Here is a 17382-nt window from a genome sequence, read left to right as displayed (position 1 = left end):
ATGGCGCCGGAACTCGCGTCACTTCCGCCCCGAGGAGGAGCGAGGCGCGAAACACAGCGCGCGGTGACGGCGGGGGAGGTGGAGAAGAAGAAGCGGACAGTGGTGGTGGCGGCGGCGGTGGCGGCTCCGTGCCGGGCTTGATCACCCTTCACCAGGGCCGGGACCCTGCGAGTACTTGCTCCACCCGCTCCTGGTCGTGGCCAGTGCGCAGCCTCCGCGTCCCTTCTGCCCAGTGTGTTTGCTTCCGCAAGACAACGAGGGTGAGTTAGGACAGCGGCTTAGTTGTAAACAAATATAATGGCAACTTCCGTGCAGACAGACACAGTCAGGGTCTTGGATTAATGTTGACAGTTTGGGGAAGGGAGAAGTGTAGGGGTTGTTACTTGAAGTTGCAAAATTCAAAGTCCATAGGTGTTATAACTCCAGTCATTGACCTTTCAAAACGTAACGTTGACTCTCGCCAGGATGTTGCCTGGTCTGTTGAGTGCTTTCAACGTTTTCTGTTTTGTTTAATTTCGAGCCGCTGCAGTTTTTTTACTTCAATTTATAATTGCAGTTGTCCTGTTTATTTCCCCCCCAAAGTTCATGTTCAGTCAGAATTTCAGGAGACATAAGGAATTGCAGATGCTGGAATCTCCAGCAAAAAAAAAAAAAAACCCCCAAAGTGCTGGAGGATCTCGGCAGGTCTGTGGAGATCTATGCAGCATCTGTAGGGGGAATGGACAGGTGATGTTTTGGATCAGGACATTCCTTCAGGCTGTTAGAATTTGAAAGGTTATTGACTTGAAACGTTGACAATTTCTCTCACAAATTGATCACAATTGGTTTAGTAATAGGAAGATTACTACTCCTGCACCTAATTGGCCGAATGGCCTACTCCTGCACCCCCTGCACCTAATTTCTATGTTTCTATGAAGGGTGTTTTTCTGATTGCCATTCTGTGACCAGACATTTATTACAGGGATTAACTCTGGGACTTGTGCTTTGTTACATATGTTAATGATGTAGCTCTGACTAGGAGGTATGATTTGTAAATTTGCAGATTACCCAATTGATGTTGATAGCGAGGAGGATTGGAAAGGGTTGCAGAATGATATTGGTCAGTTGATAAGAATAAAATCAGATTGAACTTCAAGAGTCAAGGGAGAGTTTTGTTGTAATGTGTCCCAGATAGGACAATGATATTCTTACTTGCTGCATCACAACAGAATATGTAAACATAATACAAAACGGAAGATAAAAGGGAGTGGCCAGGGTGCGACTCGTCCTTGATTATGCTGCTGACATTGCCAAGGCAACGTGAGGTATAAATGGAGTCAATAGAAGGGACGTTGGTTTTATCTTCCGATTTGTATTATGATCCTGATAACTGAGGTTATGCTTCTTTGGGTGTAGGGAGTGCCAAATAAAGACAGGACATGCACCATGAATGAAAGAAACTTGGGGAGTATTGAGGAACGAAGGGACTTTGGTGAGCGAGTTCAAATATTCCTGAAAGTGACAGCACAGGTGGTCAAGGCCAATGCAAATATCGAGAGTTTAGAATTTGAGCAGAGGCAGGATCTGGTGCAACTTGTTGGGCCACATCTGGAATACGAGTGCAGTTCTTTTCACCATCCTGTAGTAAGCACGTGATACGATGTGGAAGAAATTCACCATGATTTTGCTTTTGATAGACTTTAATTTAATTTCTTGTCACGTATACCAAAGTACAGTAAAAAGATTTTGTTGCTTGCTAACTAGTCAGCTGAAAGACAATACTTGATTGCAGTCAATCCTTTTACATTGTATAGATACACGATAAGGGAATAACGTTTAGTGCAAGGTATAGCCAGCAAACTCCAATCAAGGATAGTCTGAGTGTCACCAAAGAGGTAGATAGTTCAGCACTGCTCTTTGGTTGTAGGATGGTTCAGTTGCCTGATAACAGCTGGGGAAGAAACTCTCTGAACCTGGTGGTGAGGGTTTTCACACTTCTATACATTTTTCCAGAGGGGAGAAGAGGGAGTGGCCAGGGTGCAACTCTTCCTTGATTATGCTGCCGGTCTTGATGAGGCAACAAATGGAGTCCATAGATGGGACGTTGGTTTGTGTGATGGCCTGGGCTGCATCTACAATTCGCTGTAATTTCTTGTGTTCTTGGATGGAGCTGTTCCCAAACCAAGCTGTGATGAATCCTGATCAAATGTTTTCTATGGTGCATTTGTAGAAATTGGTGAGAATTGTAGGGGACATGTCAAACTTCCTAAGTGTTCTAATGAAGTAGAGGCGTTGGTATTTAGTTTATGAAGAGAGGTTGGGTTTGTTTCCCATCGAGTAAATCAAGCTTGGGCGAAGCGGACAGAGGCGCACAGCATTAGAGGCACAGTAATAAAGAACAGTGAATTTTACCATGGCAGATGCATCAAGGACCACAAGGCATTTTTGTAATGGTGAGGTTTATAGGGGTTCTGAGGGAGATCATTTTTACCTGTGAGGGTAATTGAAATCTGGAATGCAGCGCTTGAGTAGGCGGTGGGGGCTTGTATTATCAACATCGAAGAAGCATCTGAATGAGCACATGCATCGTCAGGGCAGGGTAGGCTACACATCAGGTGTGGTTAATGGGATTAGCGTAGATGGCACAGATGTGGTAGTCGAAGTCTGAAATGGAATGCTTAAATGCCTGGTGGGGCAACTGGTATAGACATGGTGGGCTGAAGAGCTTATGTGGTGTTATTCCATTACCTCATCAATTGCACTAATGGCCAAATAGGCTGCTTCTCGTATTTTGTGTTATTTTGTTAAATGTAATGTTATTTTAACTTTGTTGACATGTTGATACGGTTATGCATTTCCACTCTCATTTCCTTTTATATAAGGAGATTGAAGGATATTGAATGCTATGCCATAGACTCATAGAAAATTTACAACACAATAAATAGTCATTCCTCCTTCTCGCTCCCGTCGGGCAGAAGGTACAGGAGCTTGAAAGCATACCCCACCAGACTCTTCAACAGTTTCTAAATGTGATGAGAGTGTCTGCTCACTCATCCGTTCAGGCACTCAGTTCCAGAGTTCTATGATCTACAATATGAAAAGCTATTTTCCTTGCCTTTGGCTAATCTTATTACTCTGAATGCCCTCTAGTCTTAATCTCTTGCGTCTATAATCCCTTGGTTCTGACGAAGTGTTCATTTATTTCCTGCCCTTCTTTCTTTCCCCCCACGCTCTGATACTCTTGCTTCCAATATATTTCTCCAAATATGCATCTTTCTCCTTTCTCTTCTGTATTATGGATGAATAGTTTGTTTTCATCCATGTTGCATGTAGTTTTTTAAATGGGAATTTATTTTGTATTTTGTTCATCGATTTAGTCACTACAAGCTCGTGATGTCGTCAAGGTTTATTTGTCACGTACGCATACGAGATGTGCAGTGAAATGAAAAGTGGCAATGCTTGCGGATTGTGCAAAACATCCCCTACAAAATGGAATAGAACAGATTCAGTAATTACATATTTGTGAGAAAAAAACAGCAATTTAAAAAATACACACACCAGTAAATTGGTACAGTAAGTTAGTCCCTGGTGAGATAAGAGTTTACAGTCCTAATGACCTCTGGGAAGAAACTCCTCCTCATCCTCTCTGTTTTCACAGCATGACAGAGGAGGCATTTGCTTGACCGTAGCAGCTGGAACAGTCTGTTGTTGGGGTGGAAGGGGTCCCCCATAATGCTGCTGGCTCTGGATCTGCACCTTCTGATGTATAGTTCCTGCAGAGGGGCGAGTGTAGTTCCCATAGTGCGTTCGGCCGAACGCACTACTCTCTGCAGAGCCTTCTTGTCCTGGGCAGAGCAGTTCCCAAACCAGATTGTGATGTTTCCGGACAAGATGCTTTCTACAGCAGCTGAGTAGAAGCACTGGAAGATCCTCAGAGAGACTCTGAATTTCCTCAGCTGCCTGAGGTGGTAAAGGCGCTGCCTTGTCTTACTCACCAGTGCGGCAGCGTGTGATGTCCATGTCAGATCCTCTGAGATGTGGACTCCCATGTATTTAAAGCAGCTCGCCCTATCCACGGTATCTCCATTTATCTTCAGTGGCGTGTACGTCCTCGGATGTTGTGCCCTCCTAAAGTCCACGATCAGCTCCTTTTTTTTTGGCTTTCAAGAGGAGGCTGTTGTCCTGACACCAGAGTGCCAGATCAGCCACCTCTTCCCGGTAGGCCTTCTCATTATTTTCGGTGATCAGGCCCACCACCACAATGTCATCAGCAAACTTGATTATAGAGTTGGAGCTGAACCTAGCCACACAGTCATGTGTGTACAGGGAGTACAGTAGGGGGCTGAGGACGCTCAGGGTGAGGGTCTTCGATGTACTTCCTCCCATCTTGACTACCTAAGGCCTGGCGGTGAGAAAGGCCAGGACCCAGGCACACAGGGGAGTGTTAAGCCTCAATTCCAGCAGCTTCTCAGCAAGTCTGGTGGGGACTATCGTGTTGAAGGCTGAACTGAAGTCAATGTACAGCATCCTCACATAGCTCCTCTTCTGGCTGTCAAGGTGAGAGAGAGAGCGGTGTGCAGAACCTGGGAGACCGCAACGTCCGTGGATCTGTTCGGACGGTATGTGAACTGTAGCAGATCCATGTTGCGAGGGAGGAAGGCACAGATGTGGTTCTTGACCAGCCTCTCGAAGCATTTCATGACCACCGAGGTGAGGGCCACCAGTCGGTAGTCATTCAAACAAGCTGGAGAGGCATTCTTTGGTACAGGTGCAATGATGGATCTTTTGAAGCAGGCATGGACGATGGACTTGGCCAGGGAAAGGTTGAATATTGATAGACAAATGGATCATGATCTGTGGAGGGGATTAGAGTGATGGACCAGTGATAAAGTTCACTACTTAAAATAGACAAGAACACAAATGGTTAAAGGTAAACCAAGCCAAGCTTTACTCAATTCGTCATGAACTGGGTGACGGGACCAGTACTCGGAGTATACTAATATACTCAGTACTCCCCGAGCAGCCACCCAAAGATAGTGTTTTACAATTTCTAATATGCCTTAATAAATGCCGTAGTAATTTTTCCGAAAACTACTGCCGAGGAGCACTTCCAAGAAGTAACTGCTGACGTCTGTTCCAGTGACTGTTATCCTCTGCGGAGCTGCGATCCATGTACGTCAGTTCTGCCGTTAGCTTATCCCAGGCATATTCTGTTCTGTAGCTTTTCCAAGTATTGCAAGTTTCGGTCACATCTGCAGTATTTCCGTTATCAGTTGCCCCCATACGAGGCACCAGTGGTATTTCAATTTTCAGCTACATGTCGGCAGTATATTTCCTCTGTCAGTAGTTTTAAAGCTATTTAAGCAAGAAAACAGAAAATGGTCAAGTATCCCATCGTGCAAGGTAACCCTTGCTAATAGCCATTAACTCTTTCACCAGTCGTATTGTCTTATTGCATGTTTTTCCCATCTTTTGTTCATAGAAATGGAGGGGTCAAAGACTTCGAGTTCCACCATGCAGGTGAGCTTTGTGTGCCAGCGTTGCAGTCAACCTCTCAAGCTGGATACTTCCTTCAACGTCTTGGACAAAGTCACCATTCAGGAACTCACAGGTATGCGATTGTGATAAATGCAAGCCTTTTTTCACAGGGAGCAGTGGGGGAGACATGGAGAAACTAAAGGGAGATCTGTTATACACACAATAAACCAGTGGTGATTGAGCTGGGTGAGAAGGGTGGTAAGGTAAAGAAAGCTATTAGTAAGTAACACAAAGTAGGCATAGAAATGGGCGAAGGTAAAGAATTTGGGGGGGGAAAAGTGAACACTGGAAATATTCAATGAAACTATTCATAGGCGACAGAGTGGTTCAACTGGTAGAGCTGCTGCCACACAGTTCCAGATATATTGCTGTGTTTATTTGGCACCTGACAACTGTTCAATTGTTAAATACGTTCTGTATTGTAATTTGTTCTGCAGTACAGTTTGAATGTATTATAATCTAGGAGATGGTAGCATTTATTGATCCATTAGCAGTGGAGCTGTTGATTTACAGTGCCAGAGACCCAGGTTTGATCCTGACCTTGGGTGCTGTCTGTGTGGCGTTTGCACATTATTCCTGTGACCGTGTGGGTTTTTCTCTGGGTACAGTTTCATCCCACATTCCAAAGACTTGTGGGTTTGTATGTTAATTGGCCTCTATATTAAATAAAAAACTGACTCCAGTGTGTAGGGAGTGGGTGAGAAAGTGGGATAGCATTGTACTAGTGTGAACGGGTGATCAATGGTCGGTGTGGACTTGGTGGCTACCTGCTTGCATCTTTGGTAGAACTGTCCTGAAGATAATCCATGCTCTTATACTTCTGGATTTATGCCCATTGTTTTCCTTATCTTCTCCAAATGTATTTAATCGGGAACTTGTGATTCATTGCAATTTATTGCTCGAAATCAAAATCAGTGTTTGTAAATATTTTAAAAATCGGCAAGACAAAGATGTTAAATTATATTTTCTTTTCAGCTCCTTTAGTTACAGTTACTCCTGTAAAACCAGAAGAAGGCAGGGTGGAAGATGGCTGCTTCCCAGAGGTAAAACTGAACCACATATCCATAAATTTCAGTTGCTGTTTATTCGGCACCTGACAACTGTTCAATTGTTAAATATGTTCTGCATTGTAATTTGTACTGCAGTACAGTTTGAATGTATTATAATCTAGGAGATGGTAGCATTTATTGATCCAGTAGCAGTAGAGCTGTTGATTTACAGTGCCAGAGAGCTGGGTTTGATCCTGACCTCGCATGCTATGTGTATGAAGTTTGTGTGTTCTCTGTGTGACCGTGTGGGTTTTCTCTAGGTGCTTCCTTCTAGGTTCCAAAAATGAACTTGTTTGTAGGTTAATTGGCTTTGGTAAAAATTGTAAATTGTCCCTAGTGCGTAGGATAGTGTTAGCATACACGGTGATCGCTGGTAGGCACAGACTCGGTGGCCCAAAGGACCTGTTTCCGTGCTGTATCTCTAAACTAAACGTGTGAAATGACCAGTGAGGACCTCATTACGATGGTCTGATACAGTTCTGCAACTTTATGATGTATCGAGGGTGGTAGTGTGGGCAGTGTGGATGGACTCTTCCTATGAATAGTAGGTGTAATTGGGCACAAGTATATAGGACTGCTATCTTTGCTTCGTAGGAGTAGTTCTGCTGCAATATAGACACAAGGAACTGCAGATGCTGGTTTACAAAAAAAGACACAAAATACTTGAGTAACTCGGTGGGTCAGGCAGAATCTCTGGAGAACATTGTGTTTTTGATTTTTGTTTTTGGACTGAATTCTGTTTTTAATTTGTGTTTCTGTGATGTCTTTATTATTTATTTTATTCTGATTATATGTTTATATTTCCTGTTAACCTATGTAAGGTGTCCTTGAGATGTCTGAAAGGCGCCCAATAAATAAAATTTATTATTAAAAAAAATATATATTTAAAATTTTTTTATTATTAAGTGATGTTTTGGGTTGGGGCTCTTCTTCAGATCTGACTCTAAATAAAGGTCCTGACCCGAAATGTTATCAATCCATGTTCTCCAGAGATGCTGCCTGTCCTGCTTAGTTACTGCAGCACTTTGTGACATTTTTTAGTTCTGCTACAATGTGTTTCCATAGTGCTTGGGACGACAGATGGCACAATGGGCTAAGTGTTCGGCTGGCGACCGGAAGGTGGCCGGTTCGAATCCCGCTTGGAGTGCATACTGTCGTTGTGTCCTTGGGCAAGACACTTCACCCACCTTTGCCTGTGTGTGAATGTGTGTGAGTGATTGGTGGTGGTCGGAGGGGCCGTAGGCGCAGAATGGCAGCCACGCTTCCGTCAGTCTGCCCCAGGGCAGCTGTGGCTACAGAAGTAGCTTACCACCACCGAGTGTGACTGAGGAGTGAATGAATAATGCGATGTAAAGCGCCTTGAGTATTAGAAAGGCGCTATATAAATCCCATCCATTATTATTATTATTAATTGGATGTATCGCAACATGAATGGGGGAGCAATGCTAGTATTACACGGCTGAATTGGGAATAATGGTATTTTGATCGGGAACCAGAGAGCCAGTTCAAACAAGGCTGCTGGAAGTGTGCCAGAGCTGGCACAGGCTCACGGGGAAGACTTCAGTTAGTCTGAGGAAGTTGGCTGTGCATTTAATTTCAAGCCTGTCGGAGCAGGGAGAGGTTTAGCTGGACCTCAGCCTGTGGTCTGGTGTCCTGTCAATTGGCCCAGTTAGGTGAGTGAAAGCCAACAGATCATGATGGAGTTACCAGGGTTTATTTAACGAGTTAAGTTAGTGTGTTGCTTTCCGGAGATGCATGGTGTTTGTTTCAAGTTATGGGGTATCTGGAAAAATACAGAAAAGGCACAAATTTGCTGCTTTTACAAACAGTAGATGAGCAAGTATTACTTTGTTGTAGATAGACAATAGGTGCAGGAGTAGGCCATTTGGCCTTTCGAGCCAGCACCGCGTGGATGCACCGAGATGTTATTTAAGATGAAAGTTCAATGTCCAGATCCTTAGAAGATTGGGCATTACTTTCAGCATTATATTTCACCCGCTACTTTTTATCATTGGAGGAGTTAAATAAATCAGTCACCCATTGTGTTCAGTGGAATCTCAGTGCAAATGGGTTCATCCACATGACCATAGCTCAACTTTGGGAAATTATGTTTGCGATCGGTTATTAGGAAGTATTCAAACAAAATTCTTCAAATTTCAAATAATACTGCCCACCGCAATGCAATGTGTCGTTTTTGTACCACCCTCCTCCCCATCCTCAAGTGTTTTATATTGGTAATTCTATTAATTTATTTCACAAGTATACAAGGTGATATTAATTTTCATTTGTTTTTACGTAAAATGCTTTGTTTTTCAGGAAACCTGTGTAGAAAACAAACCAGATGGAGTGTCTAGAAAATATATCCCCCCAGCTCGGTAAGGATAAGGTTTCAGTCTTAAACTAAAACTAATGTTTCAGTCCTAAACTAAAATGATTTGGTTTAGTTTAGAGGTATAGAATGCAAACGGGCTCTATGGCCCACCGAGTCTGCGCCGACCAAAGATCCGCACACACTAATATTATCTTACACACACTAGGGACAAGTAACAATTTTACCAAGCCAATTAGCCTATGAACCTGTACGTCTTTGGAGTGTGGGAGAAAACCGGAGCCCCCGGAGAAAACCCATGCAGGTCGTGGGAAGAACGTACGAAATTTATTCGGACAGCACCCATAGCCCGGATCAAACCCGGTTCACTGCCGCTGGGAGGCAGCAATTCTACCGCTGCGTCACCGTGCCATCGATTTGTCAATCAACACTATCAATGCTGATAGAATAAATTAGATCCAAAGGCCGTGATGAAAATTTCGAGAGAAGCCGATTGCTCTGATCAGTGGGTAGAATCATTGTTATTGTGATTGGAAAATAATAATGATCTATAAATTTTAGCTGAATTACACATCCAATTGTATAGCTTAATTTTTCTTCAGCTGTCTTACTACATTCAGAACTTGTTAACAGGACGATGATCTTTTGCAGGATGTTGTCCACAGAAAGTGCCAATAGTTTTACACTAATTGGCGAAGCTTCTGATGGTGGGACAATGGAAAATCTGAGTCGCAGGCTCAAGGTACATTTGTCTTTGTTTAACATTTATTTATAGTGACAATTAGTATTTTAAAATTTACTTATTTTGCACACATAAGTAAATTTATGTTTTACACACAAATAATAAAGTGATACTCGTATGGTGAATGTTGTCTTCCAGACACTCAATAAATGGATATTTACTGGAGAGCTTAATTTATTAAAACTAATTGAAACATTGGTATTCAGTTAACATCCACAGTATTGTTTTCATTTCAAATGAGAAGTTGGGTAAACCAAGCTCAATAGATTGGAGATTGGAAGAATGAGGGACCCTTATCAAGAATGTAGTGCGGGGTCTGACTGGGGACTCATTGGCCATGTTAACTAAGACACTTTGATTTAGTTCTGGTCTAGATAGACATCTTGTTCTGAATGGGTGGAGAATCTGTTTGCTTCTGACAATGGGCACTAAATTATGGTGTTATGTGTTATTGACTCAAGGAGACCAAGCAGCTTAACCTCTGATCCTATTCTGGAAAATAAGTACGACAATGAAAATGTTACTGAATTCTGGCCTTGTTTTTAAATAGGTGACCAGTGATCTGTTTGACATAATGTCTGGTCAGACAGATGTGGACCACCCTCTTTGCGAAGAATGTACAGATACGTTGCTGGATCAATTGGACCAGCAGCTGAATGTCACAGAAAACGAATGCCAGAATTACAAGTAGGTTAGACTACAGCCAAAAGTTACACGTGGCTTAATGCCTAGGTCAAGGTGGCGCAGTGGGTAGAGCTGCTGCCTCACAGCACCAGAGACCCACGTTCGATCCTGACTAAAGGTCAAGAGTGTTTTATTATCATATGTCCTGAAATGAAACACTGAAATGTCTGTGTGGAGTCTGCACGTTCTCCTTATGACTGCATGGGTTTCACCTGGGTGCACCAGTTTCCCCTCGCATCCTAAAGCTGTGCGAGTTGGTAGATTCAGTAGCAGCTGTAAATTGCCCCTTGTGTGGGTGAGGAGTAGAATTTGGGGAAGAATAAAATGGGATTAATATTAGATTACTATAAATGGGCGGTTGATGATCAGTATGGACTTGGTAGGCTGAAGGGCCTGTTTCCATGCTATATCTCATTCTATTCTCTTAGTATCCGATGGGGTCAGAACCTAGACTGAAAATTTACGATGTTAACCTGCCCAAAATAGTTCTGCTTTGGATTCTCAGTGTTCTCGTCATCTTGTGCAGGAACTGTTTGGAAATCCTCGAGCAAATGAGTCAGGAAGATGAGGAGCAACTTCTCGAGGAGCTAAAGAATCTGAACTCTGAGGAAAACCATCTAATCCAGGAGCTTGAAAATGTAGAAGAGAAGAGGAGGAAGGTGGCAAATGATTTGGCCAAGGTTAGAGCAGAGACAGACAGACTCAATCAGGAAGAAGCCCAGTGAGTAAACAGTTAATGTAACCCTTTATTTCCGGTAATCCATAATATGTATTACAGCTTAATAAAAGTACATGAGTTTCTTTCCTCGCCTGGATTTTAGAATCTCAAACCTAGCGGGTGGCAGTGAGGCAGCTGATAGAGCTGCTGCCTCATCGCCAGAGACCCGGGTGCGATCTTGGCCTCTGGTGCTATCTATGTGGCATTTGCAAGTTCTCCCCGTGACTGCCTGGGTTTCCTCTGGGTGCTCTGGTTTCCTCCCACATCCCAGACATGCTGGTTTTCAGGTTAATTGACCTCTGCAAATTGCCCCGGGCGTGTAGGTAGTGGGAGAGTGTGATAACATAGAACTAGTGTGAATGCACGGTTGGCGTGGACAATGGGCCCGTGGCCTGTTTCCATGCTCAATCCCTGAACTAAAGTGTTAAAGGGAGAAAATAAACAAAAACCTGCATTAAGAAGGATGCTTAGACAATGACTTCCCCCCTTTCCCCCACAACCTCTAGGCCTCAAATGCTAAATAAATTGATGTGGACTTAAATAAATCAATGTTGCTCAGCATTAAAAGGGGATATAATGACCGAAGATGGATTTGGTCAAGAAGACATGCCTCTGGAAATTTATTGTTTTTTTCACATCGTGTTATATAAATTCTGAAGCAGTTCAGATATTTCTCGCTGTTTTTCATATTCAGGCCAGCAACTTAGCATCGCCATTGGAAAGCAAAAATACTCAAATTAATAATTAAAGATTTAGTTTTTACTTTTAATTCTTGCAAATTGTAAAAAGTATAAGCCATTGCTGAGTGTGATAAGTTCTGAGGTGAACATTGTTTTGCTCGTGTAAAAGGTACCAGAGAGAATATTCCGAATTCAAAAGACAGCAACTGGAACTTGACGATGAGTTGAAGAGTGTTGACAACCAAATGCGATATGCTCAGATTCAGCTCGACAAACTGAAGAAAACCAATGTTTTCAATGCTACCTTCCACATCTGGTAATGACCAGTAACCGTATGTCTATATTAAACTGTTTTCATCAGTGGATTTTTTGTGTTAATTAACATATTGAGGTTATCTGCTAATCTATTAAATACATTTTGTGGTGCTGATGAGTCTATATTGATAGAGTAGCATTATCCAAGAAGCAGTTACTAAAATTGTGATGGGATTGTAAATTCTCATTGTTACCTCCGTTTACTACTTTGGTCAAAAACTGTCAAACATACAGATAATATTTTGAATACAGAACTTAATGGATAGAACAGTACAAAAGAAGAACAAGCCCTTTGGCAAGACGTTGTCTGTGCCAAACATGATGTTGAATTAAACTCATCCATTTTGCCTGCTTGTGATCAACAGCCCTCCATTTCCTCTATGTCCATGTGTCTATCTAAAAGCCTCTTTACACCGCGATCGTATCTGCATCCACCACCACCACCACTTGCAGCATGTTTCTGGGACTTCCCACACTCTGCAAAAAGACGACATGCAGATCTCCTTTACACTTTTCCCCCTCACCTTAAACCTATGCCCTTTAGTAACTTTCATAAAGCTGCAACATGACTTCTTGACTCTGAGTAGACCATTGAAGGGAAGCATACCATACCATACAAAGTTTTCTTTACCACTCTACTTACATTGCTACTTTTAGGGTGCTGCGGACTTGGACCCCAGAACCTGTCTATACATTAATGCTATTAAGGGCCCTGCAATTTAACTGTTTAGTTTAGAGAGACAGCACGGAAACATGCACTTTGGCCCACTGCGTCCGCAGCGATCCCTGCACATTAACACTATCCTACACACAAAAGACAATTTACATTTATACAAAGCCAAATAACCTACAAACCTGTGGAGTGTGGGAGGAAACCGAAGATCTCGGAGAAATCCCACGCAGGTCATGGAGAGAACGTACAAACTCCGTACAAACATGTCATACTGCGCTGTACTCTCCCCTTGCATTTGATCTCTCAAAGTGCCAGGATTAAATTCCATCTTCCTCACCTGGGAAAGCCAGTTCTGAATCTTAATTACCAAGTGTGTTTAATCTGGTTTATTGTAATTTATGTTAGTTGCACCCGAATCTTGTATTTAATTGTGCATTTTTATTTTGCTTAAATTTTTCACTATAGGCACAGTGGACAGTTTGGCACCATTAATAACTTCAGACTGGGGCGTCTGCCAAGTGTTCCTGTTGAGTGGAATGAAATTAATGCAGCTTGGGGCCAGACTGTGTTACTTCTGCATTCACTGGCCAACAAAATGGAACTGCGATTTCAAAGGTGCTTTTTGAAACTCCATTTGTTTTGTTTTTTAAATCATGATTACGAATCTTTATGCTGAACTATCCTAAATAATAGGTAGACAAAAGTGCTGGAGAAACTCAACGGGTGCGGCAGCATCTATGGAGCAAAGGAAATAGGCAACGTTTCGGGCTGAAACCCTCCATACAAAAGTGCTGGAGAAACTCAACGGGTGCGGCAGCATCTATGGAGCAAAGGAAATAGGCAACGTTTCGGGCTGAAACCCTCCATAGATGCTGCCGCACCCGCTGAGTTTCTCCAGCACTTTTGTCTACCTATGATTTTCCAGCATCTGCAGTTCCTTCTTAACAATATCCTAAATAATATGCACCTTAAAAGCCAGATGAACAATTGATTATGGAAGAAATTGAGGACAAAACTGCTCCCAAGTTTTAATTTCAAGGATGAGGAGAGAAATTTGGGAAAATTTAGTATTTTTCTCAACACTTTTAACAAAGTTTATCATTCCCTACACCATTTTTTGCTTAACAGTATTTCATGTAATTTAGAAACTGGGGGGTATTGATTCAGAATTGTAAAGAATGCATTGAGCACTTATCAGATTTAGATTATTAATTCAGCTGTTCCATTTTTGTGTTTTTTTTGATGGGCCAGACATTTTCTGCAGTCAAGTGTGAGGTGCTGCACTTGGGGAGGTCAAATCTCAGGGGAAAGTATACAGTTGATGGCAGCACCCTTAATACCATTGATATACTGAAGGATCTTGGGATGCAAGGATCCCGAAAGGCAATAGTTTAGCCAGTGGCAAAAACTGATCTGACATAGCAGGATTTGTTGCACAATATATGCACCATGAAAGATTTTTTTTTATGTCCAGAGAGATTATTCTGCCAATATTTTCCCTGCATTCAATAGCAGTTTACTGTAATGTTTCTTGACAATGCATTTATTGTAATAAATGCACAAATCTTGTATGATTATGACATCTCCATTTTACAGGTATCGCCTTGTTCCTTACGGCAATCATTCGTACCTGGAATCACTGACAGACAGAACCAAGGTCTGCAGCTCGTTAATAAAATATTTTCACCTTGTTAACACAATGCTTTGAGCATGCTCTCATTTTCTGCGTTATTTAAACGTAATCTGTAAATAGAATAATGTGCTTCAAGCAAAATAGTTTTCAAAAACTTGTTTTATAAAGGGAGAAATTAAACAAACAGCATTAGAAACTCGGGTAATATAATGGGTTACTTTATCAAGATTAGTGTTAAAATTCACATCAAAGATGTTCCACAATTGCAAATCGCAGTCGATGCAAAGGTCGTGGAATGATGGATGCTAGTTTGCTTATCCCAGTGTTTTAAGTTCAGTGGTTTCACTTGGGAAAGATCTAAGAAGGTCACATGCTTCCTTGTGGAAAGTGAAATTATTAGTCTCATTTTGGACTTTCCACATTCTTAATCGACATTAGATCCAGTGACAAGAATGGAGGGTATTGATCTTTATAGAAGAAATAAAGCAAAGTGCTGGGGGAGGCGGAGAGGCAATGTTTTTCAGTTTTGAACCTGATGTTTGATTTTCTATGTAGGAGCTGCCCTTGTATTGTTCTGGGGGATTGCGATTCTTCTGGGATAATAAATTCGATCACGCCATGGTGGCTTTTCTGGACTGCGTTCAACAATTTAAGGAAGAGGTGGAAAGAGGCGACACAGGCTTCTGTTTACCATACAGGTATTTAATACATTGGTTAATCAGTCAAATCTGATCCTCGTCAAAAATAGTGTAAGATTTACGTTCAAAGGAGCTTATGAATAGCAAGTGTGCATTTACCATTTGAGTTTACACATTTAGAAAAAACTAGAAACCAGTGTTTACTGGGTGTGTATTAAATCACAGTGCAGCACAGTAGAAATGCTACTTGTAGCACAATCACTCATTTGCTATTTGAAATAGAATGGAATTTAATAATACGTTGTGGCACATTGCATTTCCATAAAACTTTAATCTCCCAAGAAAATAAACTACTGATTCCATGTAAATGTTTTGGTTTCCATAATTGATTTTGTAATCATTCTTGCTCTGCTTCATTGAGTTAGAAAGATAATTTATTTTGTGTGTATTTTAGCAATAAGCATAAAGAATCCGTATGCTATTTTTTTCTATATTACATAAAGAATCAAAAGTCAATTTATTGATTTACAATACTTGTCAGTTTTGTTTGTACATGCATTGAAATAAACAAATTGCACGCTTACTACTTTACGTAGTTGATATTTGTGTGTCAACATATTAATACAAGTTTAAAATGCTAAAAGGATACATAGACCAATTATATGGGTAAAGTTGATCACTATTGCATTGGCCACCAATATTTTTTTCTTCCTCGTCCACACGAGGAAACATAGTGAATTTGATACTATTATTAATTCAATACATCTCAAAGTAACAACTGAAATGAACTAAGTTGACAAAAATTCTATATTTGCAAGTCCAGCGAAGAAATATCAGAAACGTTGTATGACAGGTATTAACATGGCTTTTGGTAACTTTTGATAATTTTCCAACACAGGATGGATGTGGAGAAAGGAAAGATTGAAGACACGGGAGGAAGTGGAGGATCTTATTCTATTAAAACTCAATTCAACTCTGAAGAACAGTGGACTAAAGCACTCAAGTTTATGCTTACCAATTTGAAATGGGGGCTGGCTTGGGTGTCTTCTCAATTCTACAATAGATGATTGCACACAGGTTCCTTATTGTATCCAAAATGATTTTTCCTCATTGTTTCTTGATTTAGCCCATTACTGCCTGTAGAAAGCTGTATGCTTTCCTGGATGAATTATCCACAAAATCATCAATGGGAGAAATTGGAAGACCAGGCTATCAGAGTGGGGTTCTCTTTCATTTCCGGACATAGTTTAAACCATTAGATTTGAAAGATTCTTCCATCTGTAGGCTATCTGTTTTGAACATAAAAGGTTTAAATACTTCCAGGCCAGTTACAAGAACGCAAGGCTGCATCCCAAAGTTGTCTTCAGTTCATTAATTGGCCACAGTGTGGCTGGTGTGGGACACAAGAAGGAATGTCACTTGCTGCAGTAGGATGTATGCCTGTTCTGATGCAGGCATACAATCAGAGTCAAGGTAGCTTTACTGCACCCTCCCAGAGATTACTTAATGCTGAGACTGAGTGCCTGAAACAAAAGATTTATTCCTTCGCATTAAAATCTTTTACGTTGAGCATGAAAATGGACAATATTTTCGATTGAAATGCAGAGATAGATCTTTAGGACATTATAATACCGAATTAACTCGCTGCATTAAGGCAATGTGGATTGGAGATAAGGCTTGTTTGCTTGAATTTTACGGACAACGATAATCGTTTTGTGATACCTTAGTGGGATGGTATAAAATTTTGATCGAATTTGGTCAGATACAGATGTTTTCCTATGCCAATCAACAACTTTTGTGATATGGTTTTTAGATTATGTTGCATTGAATTAAGGCAAATTTTCACAAGTGATGTATGCTTTGGCGTTGAATCATAATGATAATAAATATTAGGCACTTAAGTTATCGCGCAACCAGACGTATTGCCCCATTATATAAGGGGTTGGAAATCTTACTGAGACAAACGGAATTTGAGAAATACCATTGAACAGAAAAGCAATGTTGTCCCAACACCATGAGATAAGATTACCCCCTTTACAACTGTCCCCACATACTTTTCAGAAATTGTGTACATATGACAATTTTATTTATAACAATTTAAGTTTGGTGTGTTGTGCTGCTGGATGTAGAACATACACTGGTGTCTTGGCTGACTGCAGGATGCATTTTCAATTGAGGCATGATGACATCCACATTAAAGAATTACATTTACAGTGTAATCATGGCAAGATTTCGGGAATCTATTCTGTAGTGGAATACTGTAAAATAGTGTTAATAGTCTAATGATGCATTGTACCTCTATGAAATAAAGGCTTGTCTTTGTATCCTTGTACACCTGGTCTTCCATTTAAATTGTAAAATGATTCAATTTTAATGAAGCATCATTGAAATACATTTGAACTCT

General features: G+C 41.2%; 1 protein-coding gene across 2 annotated transcripts; it reads left to right on the top strand.

The window, feature by feature from the left end:
• Positions 1–58: 58 nt before the first annotated feature.
• Positions 59–17307, top strand: becn1 (beclin 1). Of its 2 annotated transcripts, XM_033035235.1 has the most exons (12): positions 59–260; positions 5462–5590; positions 6493–6560; positions 8883–8941; positions 9547–9637; positions 10188–10324; positions 10848–11042; positions 11889–12035; positions 13173–13322; positions 14304–14364; positions 14896–15038; positions 15877–17307. In XM_033035235.1, the coding sequence occupies exons 2-12, from the start codon at positions 5464–5466 to the stop codon at positions 16043–16045; spliced, it is 1347 nt and encodes a 448-aa protein (XP_032891126.1). In that variant the 5' UTR covers positions 59–260; positions 5462–5463; the 3' UTR covers positions 16046–17307. The 2 variants fall into 2 exon arrangements, with proteins under 2 accessions (XP_032891126.1, XP_032891128.1); XM_033035237.1 differs by lacking the exon at positions 13173–13322.
• Positions 17308–17382: the final 75 nt, after the last annotated feature.

The sequence above is a fragment of the Amblyraja radiata genome, chromosome 16 (assembly GCF_010909765.2).
Source record: "Amblyraja radiata isolate CabotCenter1 chromosome 16, sAmbRad1.1.pri, whole genome shotgun sequence".
In the NCBI taxonomy this organism is placed as follows: domain Eukaryota; kingdom Metazoa; phylum Chordata; class Chondrichthyes; order Rajiformes; family Rajidae; genus Amblyraja; species Amblyraja radiata.
This window is presented reverse-complemented; position numbering and strand designations above follow the sequence as displayed.